This window comes from Cucumis melo, chromosome 9, assembly GCF_025177605.1.
Source record: "Cucumis melo cultivar AY chromosome 9, USDA_Cmelo_AY_1.0, whole genome shotgun sequence".
Taxonomy (NCBI): domain Eukaryota; kingdom Viridiplantae; phylum Streptophyta; class Magnoliopsida; order Cucurbitales; family Cucurbitaceae; genus Cucumis; species Cucumis melo.
The window spans coordinates 23,385,494-23,406,622 of NC_066865.1; the positions used below are offsets into that span (position 1 = coordinate 23,385,494).

The 21,129-nt window shown below is 35.2% G+C and overlaps 1 protein-coding gene across 7 annotated transcripts; it reads right to left on the reverse strand.

The window, feature by feature from the left end:
• Nucleotides 1-317: 317 nt before the first annotated feature.
• Nucleotides 318-20,929, reverse strand: LOC103482743 (lysine-specific demethylase JMJ17). Of its 7 annotated transcripts, none has more exons than XM_008439039.3 (34): nucleotides 20,267-20,910; nucleotides 18,790-20,176; nucleotides 15,969-16,026; nucleotides 15,144-15,266; nucleotides 14,927-14,984; nucleotides 14,692-14,828; nucleotides 14,404-14,562; nucleotides 14,235-14,321; nucleotides 13,420-13,602; nucleotides 11,253-11,405; nucleotides 10,973-11,164; nucleotides 10,816-10,881; nucleotides 10,558-10,668; nucleotides 9,663-9,746; nucleotides 9,423-9,539; nucleotides 9,128-9,335; nucleotides 8,937-9,001; nucleotides 8,732-8,784; nucleotides 8,511-8,642; nucleotides 8,233-8,392; nucleotides 7,826-8,161; nucleotides 7,376-7,558; nucleotides 6,838-6,899; nucleotides 6,334-6,412; nucleotides 6,107-6,256; nucleotides 5,888-6,021; nucleotides 5,606-5,726; nucleotides 5,436-5,509; nucleotides 3,152-3,296; nucleotides 2,871-3,020; nucleotides 1,961-2,056; nucleotides 1,790-1,885; nucleotides 1,453-1,655; nucleotides 318-869 (listed from the first exon to the last, which is right to left on the reverse strand). In XM_008439039.3, the coding sequence occupies exons 2-34, from the start codon at nucleotides 20,121-20,123 to the stop codon at nucleotides 629-631; spliced, it is 5,550 nt and encodes a 1,849-aa protein (XP_008437261.1). In that variant the 5' UTR covers nucleotides 20,124-20,176; nucleotides 20,267-20,910; the 3' UTR covers nucleotides 318-628. The 7 variants fall into 7 exon arrangements, 5 of the variants coding, with proteins under 5 accessions (XP_008437261.1, XP_008437260.1, XP_008437262.1 ...); XM_008439038.3 differs by having other exon boundaries at nucleotides 8,732-8,790; nucleotides 20,267-20,909; XM_008439040.3 differs by having other exon boundaries at nucleotides 8,732-8,790; nucleotides 10,558-10,653; nucleotides 20,267-20,908.
• Between the last annotated feature and the right edge of the window lie 200 nt (nucleotides 20,930-21,129).

Consider the following 21,129-nt stretch of genomic DNA (forward strand, 5'->3'; position numbering starts at 1 on the left):
ATTATAGTATTTTATATGATCTTTCTAGTTTGAGAAACCACTTTTTTTTTTCACAAGAATGCGTAATTGAACCATCAATCTTTGAATGTTTTTTATATTACAACAAACGTGGAGTATGAAAAATTGAACCTACAATACCAAGAGTTAATACCATAAGACAATGACAAAATACAATTGAATTACTGTAAGCTTGGTACTTGTCAAATTATAAACTAAAATAAACTATTTCAAATTTTGTTCATTTGAATCATCACACTATCTATATTTGTAAGGGGTCAAAAAAAAAAAAAAATTTGAAGTTTCGGGAAAAGTGACCCTTAAGAAAATAATAAGGCCTTTACTATTCACTTCTTTCATAAACATAAATTCAAGACTATCATGGGCTAGCGAAAATTTCAAGAAATATATACAAATTATAACTCATTTATTTGATACCTGTCTAAACTATTTTCACTAACCATAACCATATATCCCATCATCTGGGACTAGAGCTGGAAAAAAAATTGACTGAACAGCATATTAAAAATTTCCCCTTTCATATTATTGAGCTGAAAGGTAAATTGATCATATGAACAATTGAATCAATTGAATGACTTTTGGTTAAACTACCTACCTCCATGTATCTTGATTATTGTTTTATGAGGGAAAATGGAGAAAGACTTCCAAATTCTGCTCTCCTTCTGGTTACTCTCCTAAAAGGCTTCCTATTTTGCCACCATAAGCATTCCATTCCACTTGAGGACCTGAATTCTCTATAGCAATCCGTCACACTTCGAACTAAGTTTCGCTTTGTTTTCTTCGGTTTCGATCTCCGCTTCGTGTGTTGAGGAGAAGGGGTCTTTGGCTCCACGAATTTTGCACCAGTTTCACTGTTAAAAGTCAGACGATAAAACCAACCAACAAACGGTCAAATTATTGAACAAACACTATTGGCACACAACATGGCTTGATTTAATTGAGCCAGTTCAAGACTGTTCAGATTGAAAAGAATTGCTCAGAGACTCAGCAGTCAAACATTTCCCTAATACTCCCCCCTATGGCAGGGTTTAAAAAGAAAGAGCAAGACTTTTCAAACAGAGATACATTGAAAACCAAGAAAACATCAAATACAAACTTCGATAGTTTGTTAGAGCTCTGGACGAATTTTGTTAGAGCTTATGGAACGAAAGAAACCAAAGGGTCTTTTTCTTTCTGATCATGAGAAATCAAAGCGTCTTCAAAGATAACAAACCCTTTTCAATAGTTTTTTTAGTTGCCTTGGTGTAAATGGTCTCTCCTATATTTAAACCCGATAACTTTTCTTCACCTATATCCCAAATGGTGAGGTTTTTTGTAACTTCATTGAATTGGGTCTCCCCATATTTTGTAATCTCAAATTTTCGATAAAATTATTTCTTGAAAATACTTGAAATTAAAATTGATGAAGAAATTTGACATGGTCAGAACTCTTACCTTTCATATTCCGTAGATAGCTGAATCAACATTTTATTGTCAACTTGCGGTTTGCAAGCAGGGCAAATGTATACCTTGGGAGTAGACTTTATCTTGACACAATCAAAGTGATACCATTCTTCACAAATATCACAAGCAAGCATTGGCCTGCGATCATTTGGCTTGCGGCAAATGCAATAAAGCATACTTCGATTTCTTAATAACTGCACACATAAGATAAATGAACTAAGCACCAATAGACACATATTCTCTCATTTTAAAAAAAAAAAGGGATACATGTTCTCTTTTATCTCCTTTCAAATATGAAGAAGAGGTTGCCAGAATGAATAGCTGATACCTTGAGCTCCCTCTCAAGGTATGCAGGTAAATTTTCACCCTCTTCGATCAATTCAAAAACTTTCTCCAATTCAAGGGCCCCACAGTCGGCTGAAATCTGTAGAGAACAAAAGATGATAAAGTCTAAGAAGACAAGGTGGGGAGAACACAAACATATCAACATTTCACGGACCTTCCTTGCAAGACTTCTCCACTTTGAGCAAACAATCTTCACTTCCGAAAGCTTCCGTCTGTAGCAATCTTCCGGCAGAATGCTTATCACAGATCCCTGTCACATGTTACTGAAGTCAGTATTCAGAATTTTACATAACAGATACTCTTGCCATCATAATTATCTTTCGTCCAGTTTGGCCAAAATAAAAATGGCATGAAGGACTATTTTCCCATTTTCCCAACAAATAAAAATATTAGAAGATGAGAAAATAAGCTAAAAACCATGATTGATCGAATAAGGATTCATTTCATTTGCCATGCTTGTAAAGTGCATGCATGTGCATCATAGCTTAATGAACTATAGATCTGCTTAGAGAAATGTTGAGCAGTTAACAGCATCTCACCAAGCCCATTAGAGAGACACGCACTCACCCAATGTATTTGGGGCGATTCTAAAAATTGTATCTTTAAATTAAAATTTATAAAGGATTTCTAAAATCGCTGCAAGTCAAGTAGGAACTTTGAACTCCAACAGTGATAAAATGTAAATTGCTATACAATTCTCGGCCTTTCAGCTGAGAAGAAGTGTAGTCTAAAATCCCAAACTTTGTTTTCAACCACGTTATGTATTGAGTTGTTCACCAACACACTGTTTTCATAATTGCTAAGTTTCAAAGGTGAGTAAATAAGATTTTCTCACCATCTAGCTATCTCATATTTATCATACGCAGTGCAATTTAAAAGCACCAAACTTGCCAACAGCAACAAGTTTTAGAATGCTCCAATAAACCGTAGAAACTGGAGCCTAAACAAGCATACCTAGGCATATGAACGTGTTAGTAACCACAAGGTTTGTGGTTTGAAAGCCCAACCCAGTTGTACACAATATTTATATATCATGATTTAAAATCCATAAAAACTGGAAATACCTCTTCGAGAAGCTCCAGGACCTGTTGCATTGTTGGTTTTTCAGAACCTTCAAGAGCTTCCTTGACTCTAAATCTCCACGAGTTCCTCAATAGTTCCATTTCAAGGCCACGCTTACCTTCATGATCGTTAATGCCTGCAACGTCCATAGCCTGTGACAGTGAACTACAATCATTTAAAAAATTACACCCATGTAGTATTTGTTTTCTGCTCTCCATGTTTCTTGGAACTTCACAAATATTGAGCAGTATGAATAATTTAAAAGGAAAAAGAATCACCCAACCTTTAACACTACAGTTAACCTCTTGCAAGCAACACTAAAATCTTTATCATTACAACGTGATGAGAAGTCCAAGGCTTCTGCCAAGTGAGATTTGCATACTAAAGCCTGCTCTATCAGTTGCTTTAATACATCCTCCTCTTCCAACCTGAAAATAATTTAAGACTAAGCATCAAGAAATTGGTTTTCACAAGACATATTAACATTCACACGGTTGCATCATAAAGAAACACGTAGAGAAACCTCTATTTAAAATGATATGTGAATTACATTTGCACGTATCTACTCTCGAGAGATCAAAGAAAAATATTTTAGCACTAGAATACAATTCAACATTCAAGTCTACATTGCGGAATATCTCAATTAAGTTTTGTCTGAGCATCAATTTAGGAAGATATCCAACTTCCTGCAGATAAATATTGTTTATACTACATATTTTGTCCCTATACTTCGTATTTTGTCAACTTATTTCTTGAACTTCAAAACAATTCAATTACTAGAAATTATGTTTACCTTTAATTAGCACCATTCAGGGTGGGGAAAGAAAGGAGAGGATAGATGCAACCTTCTATTTTCTATTTTTAAATGAGGTGAAAAAGATTTCATTAATCTAGAATTAGGAAGAAATAGAATTGAACAGTACTACCATTAAGGCTTATAAAATAAGGTAACATTGTTCACACATGGTATCGGGAGAAATATGCTTTGCGGAGTTGAACTTGTGTTGATATTGATTATGATGCAATGTGGTTCGTTCTCTAGTATTTGATCCTTTGATTCTCTCTTGGTTGAATGTCTACGCTTTATTTGAATGTTTTTCAACTGAGAAGAACTCCTCTATCTGGTGGGATTTATGGGTTTGGGCTCTGTTGGTCCATGGATCAAACCCATGGCCTTAACAACAAGGATTTAGGTCATATTTAGTATTTGGGTTAAATTAAACTTATTTTTGGGCTCAATTGAACTTTAGCCCAAATAAATAATATTTAATTGGACTAAAATAATTAACTTAATCTAACAGATGAAAGCATATTTATGTCTTAAATTTCAATTTGGAACATATGTCAACTTTTAATTAGTTCCAAATTCAATTATTTGTATTTTTCGCCGTTAATTTGGTAAATGATTGGCAATTTGTGATTGGTCCAAAATTTCTTGTTCAACAAACATATTTCAAGTTTGTTGAGTAGATATAACAGGGTCTACAATTAAGACCCTCTTTAGTAGATTCACCCAATCAAACGGAATCAGCAAATACTTAGCAGGTAAAATTGTTTATGTACTTTTTTATAAGAAACAGAAAATTTCATTGAGACAAGCAAAGGAAACAGCCTAGTCGAGGGATCCCTCCCCAAGAGATGCTTTCAATTGTTAAAAATCATAAAAAGACTCAATAGTATTTGGTGTAATTAGTACTCCACCAAGAAGCTATGTGCCGTACCACAGTCCAAAAGGAATCAAAAGAAACTGACTTATCTTAAAAAATTCTACTATTTTATGAACTATTACAATAGTTTTTAAGATTACCCATATTTAATAATAATAAATGTTTTTTGGATACGAAACAGATATAGATAATAATAAATAAAGAGGGCAACTACAGTTAATCTGAATCAATTATATAAAGATTCAACTTAAACCCCTTTAAGAACACAAAGATTAAAAATTAACTATCTTGGATGCCTTTGGGTGGCAGTAGAATACAATTCAACTTCAAGTCTACATCGAATATCTCAATCAAGTTTTGTCTAAGCATCAATTTAGAAAGATATACAACTTCCTGCAGATAAATATTGTTTATACTACATATTTTGTCCCTATACTTCGTATTTTGTCCACTTATTTCTTGAACTTCTTGGATGCCTTTGGGTGGTCGATCACTCGTTCAAATAATATAAAGGACATCCTTGAATCCTTTTTAGTGGGTCACCCTTTCTTGGGATGCAAAAAAAAATTTGGTTGGCTATTGTTCGTGCTTTCTTTTGGACCTTATGGACCGAGCATAATAAGTGGCTTTTTCAGGACTCTACATCCTCTTTTACTTCTTTTTGGGACATTGTTTTGTCTATGGCTTTTTATTGGTCCAAAATTGGGCACCCTTTCGAGAACTATGGTCTCTCCTTTCTTGTTTCTAATTGGCACTACTTTTGTAATCACCTTTAGGCATTTGGGGCTTTCCCTATTTCATTTTATCAATGAAAATGTTTCTTATCTAAAAGAATAAAAAAAGATTACAAAATTAATTAATCAATATATAAGCTGAATAACATGGGAAAAAAGTGGTTACCAGACACAGAAGTTCACAGCATCAGAATTAAGCTTAGTGAGCATTTCTAGTTCAGGACGATTTGCTAAATATCTCTGCAACAAGAAAAATACAAGACAAATATAACGACATTGCAAAAAAGGATGGTATACACAATCTAGAAAAAGAGTGAGTGAGAGAGAGAATCATACCAAGGGACCTCCACTTTTATCAATTGATAGTGCACCCCTCGAGCTATAGCAATAAGGGCATATAAAGACATCGGTATTGCTTGCTTTTTCTCTTGCTTTCCCTAGGCACTGCAAATGGTAGCTGTTTCCAAGATCATCTATAATGTTTAGTTACCATATTGTTCTTTGGAGCTTTCAAGTATGTATATACTAAAAATTTTGGAGTTTTCAACTTGTTAGATATAGAAAAATATCTAGAATATTTTAGGTTCAAACATTTTGGCAAAGTAAAATTAACATTACCTTTCTTCACATACTGAGCAAGCAAAAAGATGCTGGTCCTGTGAACCGCTAGAGCAACAAACACATAAGTTCTGACCGGCGTAGAGCAACGGTTTCTCATATATGTATAGGGCTCTATCCAGTGATTTCTTTATCTGCATGACAAAACTGATATTAGACATTCATTCAAAAGATCTTTATTGTCAGTTTTCAGTAAAGGAAGTATTATTTCATCAGAACCTCTCCTAGACAACCGAGCAGAGAATTTCCATCCCCAAAAGACGTCTTCATGATTTCCTCCATTTGTTTCTTCCACCTTTCAATCTTTTCAGCTTCGGAAAAGATTAAATTTCGCTCTGAACAATTGAAGGCAACAATGTCTCCTTCTTCCTGAATGTTCAAAAGTACAAGATGATATACATCTATTTAATCCCAGTAGAAGAAACAAGCAAAATAACGTAACATACCTTAAGTTTTAATAACAGAGCCCACGACCGTTCAGCACGCTCCATAATGAAAAATTGGCGTACTTCTTCCTGCCACAACCTATGTGTAGAGAGAATACCACAAAAGGCACAAATCAACAATAGCCATAGATAAGATCTAAGGTCATGCTACAACTTAACAACCATAGACATACACGCAGTGCAGTTTCACCAATTTGGGTTAATTTCTGAACAATTATCAATTTTGAAAGTTACGAAGAATTAATGAAGAGTTATAATGAAGCATTTTACAAATTATAGTGCAAAATGCCTACATCCTAAAGAAAACTCCAAAAAAATTCAGTGTCTTCGACTATTGAATTTATGGACGTAGGATTTTGAACTTCTGAAGTTTTAATAAGGCTTGCAAATTTCTACGGAGAGGTTAGAAGGCAAGGAAAAAAAAAGCTTTACAGGATGCAGGAAAATAAATATGTCCGTACAACAAAAACAGAAATTCACAAGTCAGAGGATCAGAAAAATCACTTGTGCTTCTGAATAGCATTTACAAGTTGACCTTTCATGGCTGAGAAGTTGATTCTGATGCTCTGCAAGTAGAAGACATTCAAACCTCTAAGGACAGAACAAACATAAAAATCTAAAAACGTAATTAAAAAAATGTTTATACTGTTCAACAATTTTAGGGGCGGATAATTGAACCATTGACCTTCGGGATGACAATCAATGTCATATCCATTGAACTAAGCTTGTATCAACAAACAGAAGGCGAAAAAGTTAGGTCCCATTTGGTAAACATTTTTTGTTTTTTAAAAATTAAGCCTATAAATATCCTTCTCACCTTTAGACTTGTTGCTTGATTATTTAATTTTTACTAATGTATTAAAAAACCAAGTCAATTTTTAAAACTAAAAGTTCTCGTTCTTAAAATTTGGCATTCAACTATTTCACTTAAAAAAAAGGTGTAGAACACTACAAGAAATTGAGAGAAAATAGGTATCATTTTCAATAACTAAATGGTCATCAAACGAGGCCTTATATTTTAGAAGTTGAGCTGTAAAAATACCTCAGAGTTGGAAAGCAATTCCTCAGCATCGCTCAACTTTCTTTGTTTAGAATTGCACGTTCCAGGAATCACCTCTAAGGCTTGTTTCAGCCATTTGACGCCTTCCAGCAATAAGCTCCACAAAACACCAGAGACAAAAAAACAAGAAGTATCCTCTTCAACCTTCATCAAGCTCTCAACATCCTGCCACAATATTATAACCTCTTCAGTCAAATGGATTGCAAATTCAATCTAATGCTCCTTGCCTCAACACACTTTAGAAGTGTTCCTCATAAAAAAGAAAAGTACAAATGAATATCATGAGTACAAACAAAGAGACCTAGGAATAAGGAACACACCCGAACATTTCAATTAGGTTGACCCCCTGAGCTTCCTCATCATATCCATAAAATAATAATAACAATAAAAAGAAAGGAATACAACATACTTCCGACAAGCTTTTAAGTCTACCTGATAAGAAGGAATAGCATCGCAAAGAGAAAGAACTTTATTGCACCACATGAGTGTAGAACAAGCACTTTGAAGTCGGGAAATCTCACAGAAGTCATAACCAAGAGATATACCGGCTGTAATAATAGCATTGATTCTATCAACTAATTGTTTAATCTTAAGAATAAGACAATTGCTCAGTCCATCCCCTATATCATCCACATTCCAAAGATTATCAATTTCTTGCAATAAAGAGTTTGCTCCATCTTTCCAATCCTCGCATTTTCTCAGGACCGCAGCAAGCACTCTGCTTTCTTCCAAAGCGACCTTATGGAATTTTGACTGAGAAACCAACTCCTGCAAGATTGGAGTGTGTTAAATATCAAAGTCTAGGCTCCAGGTACCATACGAATATAGATGACAAAAACCTTTAGTGTTTCAATGTTGAGCTGCGATCTTGGTGCAGATGGCGAAGGGAGAACAGACTCTAAGAAAGGTTTTGAAATATTTAGCCAAGACTTGGCCAGGGATACTTCATTCTTGACATCATGAAGCGAAGGTAGAATAACACATAAACCTTCAGAAGACCTAAGACATGCACAGAATTCAAACATGTGATAGTTTGCATAAGGTAGAATAACACATAAATCTTCAGAGCTTTTGTTTATTATTATTATTATTTATTAACGAGAGAAATACTGGAAACCTTATAATCTCTTCAAAATCAGATAACTCAGCCCCATGCGCTAGAAAATTCATAGCTCTCTTTTCCCAACTCATTGCTGAATCGAGAACTCCACGAATATCAGCAAACAATTTTTCCTTATCAATTTCTAACCTGGAGAAGAGGTAACTCAAGAATTTACATATATGGATAACCAACATTTTATGTTATTGATTAAAAAAATGTATACTACAAACACGTACTCTACAGCCTCATTCATCAATTTCTGTAGGAATTCCATGGTAACCTTGGTAACCTGTAACTGCATCAAAGTCGAGTCACGAGGAAACATAACTTCAAGAAGATGATTGTAAAATTGAAGAGAGGATCATTAAATGATTAATGATTAACATCACATAAACACAGACAATTACATTCCCAAATGTTTTAAGAGTAACCCTAAATCACCTTTTGAGCTTTTTCCCTGGCAGAAGCCTTCTTCAACTCAACCTCAACTATAGGTACATCATCAACTGTCTCCCCCAAAGTCCATGAAACAGAAGATCAACCACATTAGCGTTAGGCTTAAACATATAAAATGGATGGTTTCCCTAACAGAAAGATAGCATGGACATAAAAGAGTTAGTGCATGAACAAACCTTTTATTGTCAATGATAATCCATCTCTCAGGATGCAATTTAATTCTTCTATTACAGTATGTTGATCCTCCCGTTCATGAACATTAACCAGAACAGCATTAAGACGAGCATGCCATTTGACAACATCATCATGATACTGTCTTATTAGTTTCAGTTCAGGTATATTAACAGCAAAACCGTTAGATTCTTGAAGGAATAGTTCGACAGTCTGCAAGGCGTAATTCAGTGAAATTTATGTCTTAGATTACCAAATATCAAATTGAGGAGAAAAGGGAATGACAATTACAAACTTAACCTTCAAGTTCATGGGACCATTAATAATTTCTGCACATCTAGAACGATGTAGTTCAGCTTGCCTTGTTAAATCCAGCACCATTTCTGTCTCCGGAAGCTGGATTCCGAGTTCCAAGATCTACTTAACATTAAACCAGGTATTTTGATAAATACAATTTTCTGATATATATGAATACATACGATACCCATCAAAATCCAGAGCATACAAATTTGTGAGGAAACTAATAGATGGTCAAATCACCTTAGACTTCAACTTGTAAAGAACCTCAAGCTCAAGAGCAGTAGGCTGTTTTTCCAAAATTTCTCTGACACTTTCTATGCAAGACTAATATACCACAAGTAAGCATATTAGAACATAAATAAGTGGAGGCAAAAGCACAATCCAAAAAATAAAGTTCATCTTGATAATACTTTTTTTTGAAAAGGAGACTCTTTTATTATTTTTTCTTGATAATAAACAAAAGCAAAGTTGCAAGTACCATACCATTTCTTTTTTAAGAAACTGAGCTTCCAATGAGCAAAATGAAGGCATATACAAGAAATTACAAAAATACAAACCCAAAAAAAGGAGACCCAGAAAAACTAATTGATCCTTTATTACCAAACAATTTTAATAGGAAAGCATGGATGAAGATTTTCTTTTTGAAGAGGTAGTAAACTTTTCATAGATATAATGAAAAAGAAACTATTGATCGAGATACAAAGTTCAAAATTCAATGATACAAAATGAACATATAAATCTAGAAATCTAGGGATCAATAAGTGCATCTAGGCATCTCAACCAAGTTGACACCCTCATAGCACCCTCATCATATCCGATTACAAGATGAAACTATGAAAGCAATAGACAAAAGACAAACTAGCTTAGTTACAATGAAGAAATAAAACCACTCCAGTTAAGACAAATATCTTGAAACAACTGATGAAGGTTATAACCAATTGTGTTCCTGTATGAAAGGAAAAAGAATTTTTTCAGTTGTTCAACTGTCTCAGTTTGTTCCCATTTTCACTTACCAAAGTAGAGTGTTTTCCATAAACAATATTCACATACTTGAAGATCTTAGGTCAAGAATAGATTTATTCAAAACATATGGAACCATATGTAAGGAAATGGTACCAAAAGATAATAAGAGTACCTTCGCTATTGATATGTTTTCTGATAACTTCTCACTTTCTTCTATATGGATTGGAAAGGAACACACTCTTGAGTACAAAATTTCCCATTCAGAAACCTGAAGTGAGAGTTTCTAAAATAAGGAACATTAATTTCATGGAATAAAAAGGGCATAACATTGGGATAAACAATCCAAAATAGAAAGACACTAAATAAACAATTTAAAAGTACACAATTAAAAAATAGAGAACATCAAGCAATGAAGCCAAAATGTAGTTACATCGGGGCATGTTGATAAGGCGTTATCAATATCTTGTATCAAAATCTTTGCTTCTTCAACATGATCCTGTAAGAAATCAGATTTTATGCCAAAATTAGCGATTAGCAGATGGGGCCTCATAGGAATAAAGTAACAAGTCTGGCAAGATTGTACCAACCTTCAACTTAAGATACCCAGGATGGTTACACGATATTGAGGGTAGACTCAACAAATTGTTTACATGATCCAAGCAAATTTTCTCAGAACTTCCAGAATGATCACATGACCACGCTTCGATTTTAGAAAGGGAATCTCCAATGCCTTGAACCCACTTTTGAGTTTCATCCAAGTTTCTTACAACATCACGGACCTATTAAATAGTCCAAGAGAAATGTAAATTATAACAATATGCTGCATGCAAGTCTGAGAAAAAGATAACCATGAAGGAGTTCACATACGTGATCCATTTCATGACCAGCCCAAAGAAATTGCTCGGCTTCTCTCAAAGCCTTAACACATGCCTCATTTGAGAATGGATCTTGAAGAACCTTTTTTGAATGCAGTAACCATTTTTCTGCAAGTTGAGACAGAGTGACACGACCACCTTTCACCTACATGTATCAAGTATTTTGCTGGTTTTAAATTGCAAGACAGATGACCAAGATAGTCCACTCATTCCTAAATTTCTTTCAATCAAAACAATTCGCTATGGCATCTAAATAGACAGATCTTAGCACAATATAACTTAGAGAATAAAGGTTAATTAATCTCACAGTTCTAAGAAGTCCATAAGCCTGTAGTTTATTAATACTAATTATTATGAAATGTACAAAAGAGAGAAGAAGAAGAAGAAGAAGAAGAAGAAGAAGAAGAAGAAGAAGAAGAAGAAGAAGAATAAATTCATAATTGAGCTACTCTCAAACTCATTTTTTTCTAAACTTTAGCTTATTTTTATTCATCTTGACAACAAGGATCAGAGCTTCCTGAGTTCATACCATTAGCCTACTCATGTTCAAGCAGATATTTGTATTATTGAATGAAGAAAAATCCCTAACGCAATACACTCCTCTCACTGTGAGAATTCCAATAGTAATTCGAACCTCAAGAAAATAGAAGTAAAACCTCAGCTACTTATACTACCCTTTCCTTTCCCAAAATACCCTTCAACCTCTCTCGCAGTCCCCTCACCTGCATTACATAATAGCTGCGTTCCTCACTCTCATGTACAACTAACTTTCACCCTCAATTACATTCTTGTCCCTTCTCCTATACTGATGGATGATGGGTGGCCTTACAATATTTTACCTTTGCTTATATAGTTATATATAGAGAGAGGGGGTAAGAAACTAAGCTTTCATAGAGAAAATTATGCTTAAGTTTTTTTTTCTTATAGCCCATCAAGTAGGATGAAGTATGTATGAAGATATTGTATCTCTTAATAAACGTAACATGTTCAGATTGCTTCAATTTGAACTGTTTAGAGGATGTCTTACTAGTTACTACTGTATCAAAAGATAGACTATCAAACCTACTTCTCAACCCAATATGCAAGTGACTAAAAAACTGAATAAGAGGACAGATGAGAGAGTGGAGAGACTAAAAAACTGGCATTTGGTTTTTGAAGAATAACAAAAGGTTACAAATTTATGACCATCTTCTGTCCTTTAATCCTACTTCTGTTCTTTCCAAAAACCTTCACCAAGTAACCACACGTCCCAATGCTAACATAGGTTTCCAAGTTTTCTAGTTTTTACTTCACCATTGATGCTACCCCTTCTCCTTTTTATGAGAGACTGATGCTAACCCCACCTACTTTCATATTTTTGATTGAGACATGGCCACACATATCCGACCACAATAAATTGTTTTTGACTATCAACCTTTTGTGATTATGTCTTCTCACACCTACTTTTTGTCCTCTGCTATGCTTGATAGTTGATTCTTAGTGGTCATAGGGTGTAAGAAGACTGCAAAGGTCGAAACCATATTTATGGGATTTATGGTTTACTACGGTGATTTATGAAGTTTTCTTTTATTATTCACTTAGCTCACAATAGGTCGTGCAAAGGTATGATGCAGTGGTATTTCCCCCACCCTCATGATATAGGAGTGTTTTTTTGGGAAGCGGTGTTCTTTGCATCTTTTCAGGAATCCTATGGTGTTTTTTCCTTTTTCTTTTTTTGTTCTTTTGGTTCCCTTTGGACCGGGTCTCCTTTTCTGCCAGCCATCTGTTGTTTTTCCCATTTATAGTCTTTCCTTCATTTTCAATCAAAGTCGTTTTTTTCCTCTTAAAATAAAAATAAAAACTTAGTCGATACTAGATTTAAAATGTCTTAAAGATTCAAAGACAATGAGAATTAACAGTTGCTCCCAGACTGTACCAAGAGAATACCTACAAAAACCCTACCCTTAATAAATAACAACTTTTACTTTCAATCAAGAAAAAGGCCTAACAACCAGATTTCAAGTACCCGTATTTTTATTACCTAAAATAGTTGAAATTGCTAAAACTAAACACAGTAAGATGAGAGAGGATAATGAAGGAAGAAAGAGAAGGGCACGATGCCTCCTCAAGCACTCACAAATATGTAGCAATTTGGAAATAAAATAATGGAACACTCAAACCTTTTTTGTCAAAGTACATCGTTCAGTGTAGCATAAGCCTGCTTGTCGAAAATCCTTACTTTTTGTTGTATCCCCAGAACCACATCTATCAATTATACCAATCAAATCATATAGTTCAGCGAGTGTATAACGATACAAAAGACGCCGCCTGCTGTACTTGCATTCACAAAGGTGTTGCCAGTGCTGCCAGTAGGGAAGAAACATATCAACATAAGCACAAGATCCTTTACACATCAATCACAACAACTCTCCAAGCCAAGTAAAAGTACCAAAATTTAGACAATATAGCATATACTTTTAGATAAGAACACAACATTGAGTAAATTGAATCTCTTAACTTTGAAATTGAGGATGCTACACCTATACAATGTCATCCTATTTGGCCGTTTGAAGTCACTTGAACTTGTAGTACAGTAAATAACAAGTTCAAAATACTAGCCTGTTTCTACTACATTTTTTTGCAATGAGAGAAATTCAACTCTTACTTTACAATCAACAGAATTTTACAGCCCTAGCGTTAAAGAGAGGAGAGTGAACGAGTACGGAAACTTCGCTAATAGTAAAAAAGATATGGGAAAAGAAAAATATAATAATCTAACTCTGAGGAAACAACTAAAGAAGGTATATTTACAAACGTATAAAACTTGGTTCTTTTCTTGGGTCTACTCTTTGACTCGGGTTTTAGGATAATCACTTTCAACGATTTTCTGTTTGAGCATAGATTTCAAAAGATGCCTAAAGAGTAAGAGACACTCCAAAAAATAAAATTTTCTAATAATAAAACTTTGAAATGAGAAGCCCATTGGTCCACACACCTCCAAACATACAAAAGCAGATCTCCTACAGCGGCAACTTATAGCTGAAAGATAAAGGTACTTCTTACATATAACGCATGTTGGATCCTGTAACAAATAACGCCAAAAAAACCCCATTAGAAACAAGCTTCTTCTATAGTGACACAAATATGAGATCATAATATGATACCTCCTCCGTACTAATATATTCAGGACACTTTCGAGAAGGCAATGGAGAAGATCTTATTACACCATTTTTCCAAAGTTGTTCCCTCCAACTTTTCTCCTTAGAATAAATCCTAAGTAGCTCTTTCTTTAGGTAAGGAGACACTCGGTCACTGCAGTCCGTCTGCATAAAGTAGAATAAATTGAGACAATGAATATGATACCATAAAACTAAGCTTCAACCTCACAACAGTGATATTGATGGCTAACAAGTTAAGAAGTATCAATAAATAAACATCTTAAACTTTTCAACCTTTGCTATCACACAGATAAGCTCCTCGTGAGAAAAAACAGCAGGTTTGTGATAAAGCTGATACAACTCTTCTCCAAACCCACCATAAGGCATCCAATCAGCAGGAGCAAAATTTACGGCCTCAGCACAATTTAATCCTGAAAATAATTAAGGGAACGGTCAGTAAACCTAAAATTCGTTGCTAAACCAGCCATCAGATTGTTTTAGTTAAATAAATCAAACCAGATGAGCATACCAAGATTAAAACCCCCATGGAAAGATCTAGGGAAGGTCACAACAAAATTTCCAGGCTCCTGGAAATGCAAACAAGTCATTTTAAAATGATGTAAAAGAAACCAATTGAATATACGAAAAGGCGATTAAAAAGAAAGAAGAATAAAATCATATCAAATAAATGTAACAAATCCAAGAACAAGTCTACTTTATACACACTGCCTTCTTTTATTTCCAACCTGCTGTACTGTATAAACGGGTACGCCATTTTGTTGCAAGACGGATGGATTCAACATGGTAACAAGTTGAAAAAGTAAATCAGGTTGTGCATCAAAAAGATCAGGAAGGCTGTTCCGCATAACCTACAATCATGTTAAGGATGTTGGTCAATTTCACATATATCTTAATTGATAAGAAATAAAAATCCTATGCTAAAAAGATTGTGGAGCAAGGTGACTAGCGCTTTCTTTTTAACTTTTAAAAGAAAAACAATATTTAAAGACTTAAAAAATGAATACCTATATCAATTTTATTAAATTACATAAAACAAAATGATTTGTTAGAGAGAGAGGAACAGAAAATGACTTTATCTCAAGAGCTTTCCATATTTTAAATTTTGTGTTAATATTAGACTGCTGAAGAACTAACAAAGTGACTCTCATGACAGTAAAGAGATGCAGGTTCATAGTGAAAAATCTCCACTAGGAAAATACATATAATCATCATTCTGAACAGCGCAGAATGTTGAAGTGAACCAAACATTAAACAAATCTAATTAATATTTCATAAATATATGGCATATAAATCAATATGTTATATCAGCATGAAGAAATACAGAAGAAATCATGCAGATACTAAAAGAATCACAATGACTATTGATACTCAAGTCTACGATAAAGTTCCAGCATACTAGGGGATAGAAGAAAATAAAGACAAGATTAATAAACAAACAAGCAGTACTAAGGGAAAAAAACTATGGCATCTATTCCATTACATGACTGCAAAAAGAAGATACACAGAACAAAATCTAGAAGCATTTAAATCTAAGAGAATATAGTCGTTACCTTCTCAAAAGCAGTAGCTTCACTACCAGGTACACTATACCAGCATTTTGGGTCACCCCTGAAAAGTCAAACGTGAGAAATATATCTCCAATAAACAATAACCTAAAACCTTCCCAATCACATATAGAATATGTATGGTGATACAGTACCATAGAAACAAAGTATCTAATGGCTGGAGAAATAAAATTCCAGTTCAAACATCAACCCAGATAATAAATGTAGAAAAGACAAATAGAATCATACAAACATGAAAACTATTTTTTAAGGTAAAAGCCCAAGCTGTTGAGACAAAATAAAAGAATACAAGGCAAGTACAAAAAAGAAGAGAGGGAAAGAAACTCACGAAAAACCCCACTAACCTATAAAAGAGTTCCAATTGAGCAAGTCAAGGCCTAAAGAATAATTACAAAAACCTGTAGTCACAGGGAACCAAAGGGAGCCATGGGATCCAACAAGGCACTGCACTTTCCTCACAGGTCTTTCAACCTCTCTAAAAATCATAATGTTTCTCTCTCCCAAAGCCATGACATAATAGCACAAAGACAAGCAAACCACAACCAGCAACTCTTTTCATTAACCTGAGGGAAGAAACTCCTTAAACCTTCAACTATCCATCCAAACCAAACAAGTGTGAACGTCCTGAAGAACCCACTTCTCATTGGTCCAATGTACCGACAAGACCATAGGAGATGATTCAGGTCCTCGGCCTCTTCCTGACAAAGGATACAACACTAAGCCCTATCTACTTGGGCGAAAACCTTTGAACACAATCCGAAGTATTAACTCTGTCTCGGAGTACTTGTCAAACAAAAAAAATTAATCATCCTCGAGATTTTAATATTCCAAAGCAAGGATAAGATGGGAGAACTCAAAGAAGAACAACTCACTCGACAGCAAAAAGATAAAGAGCAATAGGAAAACATGTCATTAGGACCCCACAAACAACCTCTCCTCCCCCAAAATAGCAAAATCGCCAATTAAAGCCAGACGGCCCAAATATGATTAGCCTCTATGTCGAAAAGGGGCAGACTAAGACCAAAGGAGATAGAAGAAAAGCTTCTAAAAGATAAGACGATAAAAGCCATGAAGTAAAATTTTGAGTTAGACAAATGGTAAGGACAAGAAAACAAAGAGTAGAAAGACTATTCCCCAACAACTTATCTCCCAAAATAAGTAATCACCCCATCTCTCAATAACCAACAAACAATCAAAAAAAGAAAGGGAGCCCTCCTCAAAGCCTCCCTTTGATAATCATTCAAAGGAATAGGGTCCATATTTAATCGAGAGTCACAATAACCTCATACCACATGTCAAATCTCGAGGAAAGCGCCATAGCCAATTAGCAAACAAGGCCTTGTTTGCTCCGTAAGATTCCCTATACGGCTATACGTAACCCCAAGCCCCACAAGCATGGAAAATATATGCAATGGAAAAATACCAAGAACATACCAGGACAACAAAACTTGTTTTTCTCCATGGATGGAGAAATAAGCAACGGAATACAAGCACTGCCCCATAGTGGAAAGCACTTCTCCTTTTTTTCTTACTTTGTTTTATAGTACAGCGTTTTTAGGAGTAAAAGATCAAATCGTCGAAATTTGGAAAATAATTGGTATCTAATACATTGAGCTACGCTCAAATGGCAACAAGAAGCTCATTTCTACAACAATATAAGCCTATAGGTTAAAATATATATCAAACTTCAATGCATTTGATGGGATTAAAGTATTGATGTCAATATCGATATCAAGATTTAATTTAACGATATACTAATGGAAAAATCGATAAAATATCAATATAAAATTAGCTACTTCGTGTCTCCAACCGGCAATTTGTTTCTTATGCCATTTGAATGTGGAAACTAAAACCCTGTGTTTTTTACCTGTCCTTTCTCTTACAATTGTTGGAGCAAGCTTCTTAATTTCTTCCAATTTTCATGGGTTTTCTACTTAAGTCTCGAAAACAATGTGCTTCAGCTACTTGAGGGTCCCTCTCTTTCAATGAGGCCACACATTATTTGGATCAATGTTGTACAAGCTTTGCTAACAGGTTTTTGGATGGAAGAGAACGAGGTAATTTATTAAGAAAAGTGTTGTTCCAATTCAGATACTTTTGCCTCAGCTCATCTCAACCCCTCTCTTTGGTGCTCCTTTACTACAACCTTTGTCGGATACTCTTCTCAAGATGTCAGTCTCAATTGGCCAGCCTTCCTTTTTCCTTATTTGTTCAACTTTTGTTCTCTTTATATCTAGTATTTTCTGTTTTTGGAGATTTTCTAGTTATAGTTTGATTGATGAATTATCTGTTATTTACTTTTTTCTCCTCTATGGAGTTTTGTATCTATTGAGCATTAGTCTCTCTTCTCATTTCATCAATTAAAAGTTGTCACATAACGGGTTCAAAAAAGGGGAATCGAAATGGAAGTGACAGTAAAATTAAAGTTACTGAAAACTTAGCCACATGACATCTGAAAGATAAATGAAAAATTCCACAACCAGCATTAAGTTTTTTTTTTTTCAGATGATAAAAGTACGTGATAGAAGCCTTTCATACCCTGATACATATCAAGATAGTTTGTGCATGCAATGACAAGCACATTGGTTTAAACACACTTAAGTGTGGCCCAGTGCATCCTTGCATACTCCAAATTTTAACTAGTGAAGGTACATTACTTCTGTCCTGAAAATTAAACTTGATGTCTGCAGCTTATGTAATAGGAAGGCCTAAATAGAAGAAAAGAACAGTGTAGGAAAGAATTGATCACTCAAGTTGAAATTCTAAGCATTTGAGGGAGTGAGAGGGGGCGAAAATAGTTACATACCAGTGTAGGTAATTCATTGAATAGAAACAATGATCTTCAAAATGCCAGCAGAACGATGAAAATAGCATTCCAATATACAACCAGGGAACCATAACACCAGTAATATTGTGACGAATGGCTCTAAGCATGGACCCTTTCAATTTGGGCAAGTTATTGAGATTCCACGGACTATTGCAATATTCATCCCAAGCCTTAGCATCAATTGATTCTGGTCTCTGAACATTTTCACGAGGAAAGCCACTGCCATAAATCGATGTGTCCAAGTCACTGCCATATTTAACTTCAACTTCACCAAATGAACCTTCCACAATTTCCCAAAATTTCTTCTCGATTTGCATTCTAGAAGCAGACCCTGAGCCAAACCATTTCTTCTTGGCCCTATAATCCATACGCTTAAATGCTTCCAGGGAGAAACATTTGCCAGGGACAAATCCAAAACTGTCCTTCTCGGAATTCAAGCAATCTAAACAGTACCAGTTCCCAGGTGGGACTTGCTTCAAGGGAGGTGAGAGACAATATATGTGCCACCCCTTGTCACACCTATCGCATAGAAGCATCACTTCACCATGCAACCCACTTTTACATTGCTCGCAAATCTGATCATTATTCTCTTCTTCTTTTAACTTTGAGATGCTGGCTCTGCCATCGTCAGTGTTCTGCCGCCTCCTTTTAGATGTTGAAAATTCGGCCAAGCATTCACTGAGCTTCTCGTCTTGTATTTTCCTTTTTGAACCCTTCGTGACATCCTTATTCAATTTATTATAATAATTCTCGTAATCGTATAGATGTTCCCGGTATAATTGACACAGCACATGCTTAGCACATTCCGAAATCTTCTTTGTTGATCTAACAAACCTAAAAACCTCACCCCACCTCTTCTCCTTAACAACTTTATCATACCCACCATAACGCTTCGCTGCATTAAATAACTTGCACAAATCCAACTCCTCTCCCTCAAAAACCACCTTCTTCTTCATCTTTTTTCCAAAATGATCATCCAAAAACCTATTATATTCAAGCTCAAAAGTCTCTGAATCACAGGCAGCAGGTCTAACCTGCAATTGATGAATGGCCTGTGTTTTTGTGGGAAATGTAAAAGAATCTAATTTCAATGCAAATGGAGGTTTCCAGTTCTTGGGAGGCACTATCCTACAAATCCCATACGGCTCAGCCTCGGGTCTGATCTTATATATATACTCCAATGGGTCTCTAAATTCATCTTCAGTTGGATGATACACAGGCCCAGATGGTATGTTCAATGAAGTTGATGAACATACACTCAAATTCTGCCCTATTACCCCCTTTTCCACAGCTCTTGGTCTTCCTTTCCCCATTAAAACCAACGACACTTGTATCAAAAGTTCTTCATATACACACAATCATATGTCTAAAGAAAAAGAAACACGAAAAAACTCAGTTTAACACTTTTTTGACATGGAAAAACATGAAGTTACAAGGCTTTTCACAGAAATAGTACCTTGGTTTTTCAGTGTGTTCTGAGAGAAGAAGACTTGCTCTGAGCTTTGTTTATTTCCTTTGTGTAAATGGAAGATAGTTTCGTGGGAGATTTGGTTGAAGGGAAACCGAAAAGTGAAGGGTTTATAAAAGGTCTATTGAAATTGCAATTTTAGGGTCTAGACTTTTAATAAATTACCAAAAATGCCATTTCTTTTTCTTTTTCTTTTTCTTTTCTCCTTTTTCTCTCTTTTTAATTTTCTCTTTGGGCTTCATTTATTGGGCCTCGTATTCATCGTTTTTTCCTTTTCCTTCCATCACGCGCGCTTTGGCACGTGCTTTTGCTCCCCTCCTTTTAGTTCCCATAGTCGGTTGCCAAAGGACGGCGGCGCGTGATAAAATGGGCGTGAGATGTAAGACCTTGCTGCCGCTTACCGTCGACACGTGTCTATGACCCGATGGCTAGTGCCTTGATCGGAAGGCCGGACTGGTATGTTGACTTGACTTCTTTAATTTTGTCCGTCGACTTGACCGGATGGACAAATGGGGTTTTTTCCCCTTTTTTGTTAGAATATCACTTCGGTATAAAATTTAATCACCCAAATTTAGACTTTATTGTGGAAAACTCGTGGGCTGGTGTCGAGTGCTCCTTAGGACTCGTTTTTGTGGTAAATACACTCACCCCCCTTATCAGAATTAACGTTCGTGAAAATACGGATACTGCTATAGTATTGAGCTAAGTATACCATGGCGTCTAAATTAGAACATTTAGTATTTAACTCTACAATATATAGGGTTGGAGTTTCTCTTAGTTACCTCTTAGGAGCTTTTGGAACGCATACTATAAAGTATGCGAGATATTTAGAAACGCCGTTTTTTATCTCA

Excerpts from the sequence above, each read along its gene's own strand:
- LOC103482743 (XM_008439038.3), bottom strand. The coding sequence starts at position 20,123 with ATGGGGAAAGGAAGACCAAGAGCTGTGGAAAAGGGGGTAATAGGGCAG. Across the intron at positions 11,406-13,419 it reads GATGTACTTTGACAAAAAAG|GTGAAAGGTGGTCGTGTCAC; the intron begins GTTTGAGTGTTC and ends TGATACATGTAG. Across the intron at positions 8,162-8,232 it reads TCAACATTGAAACACTAAAG|GAGTTGGTTTCTCAGTCAAA; the intron begins GTTTTTGTCATC and ends CCAATCTTGCAG.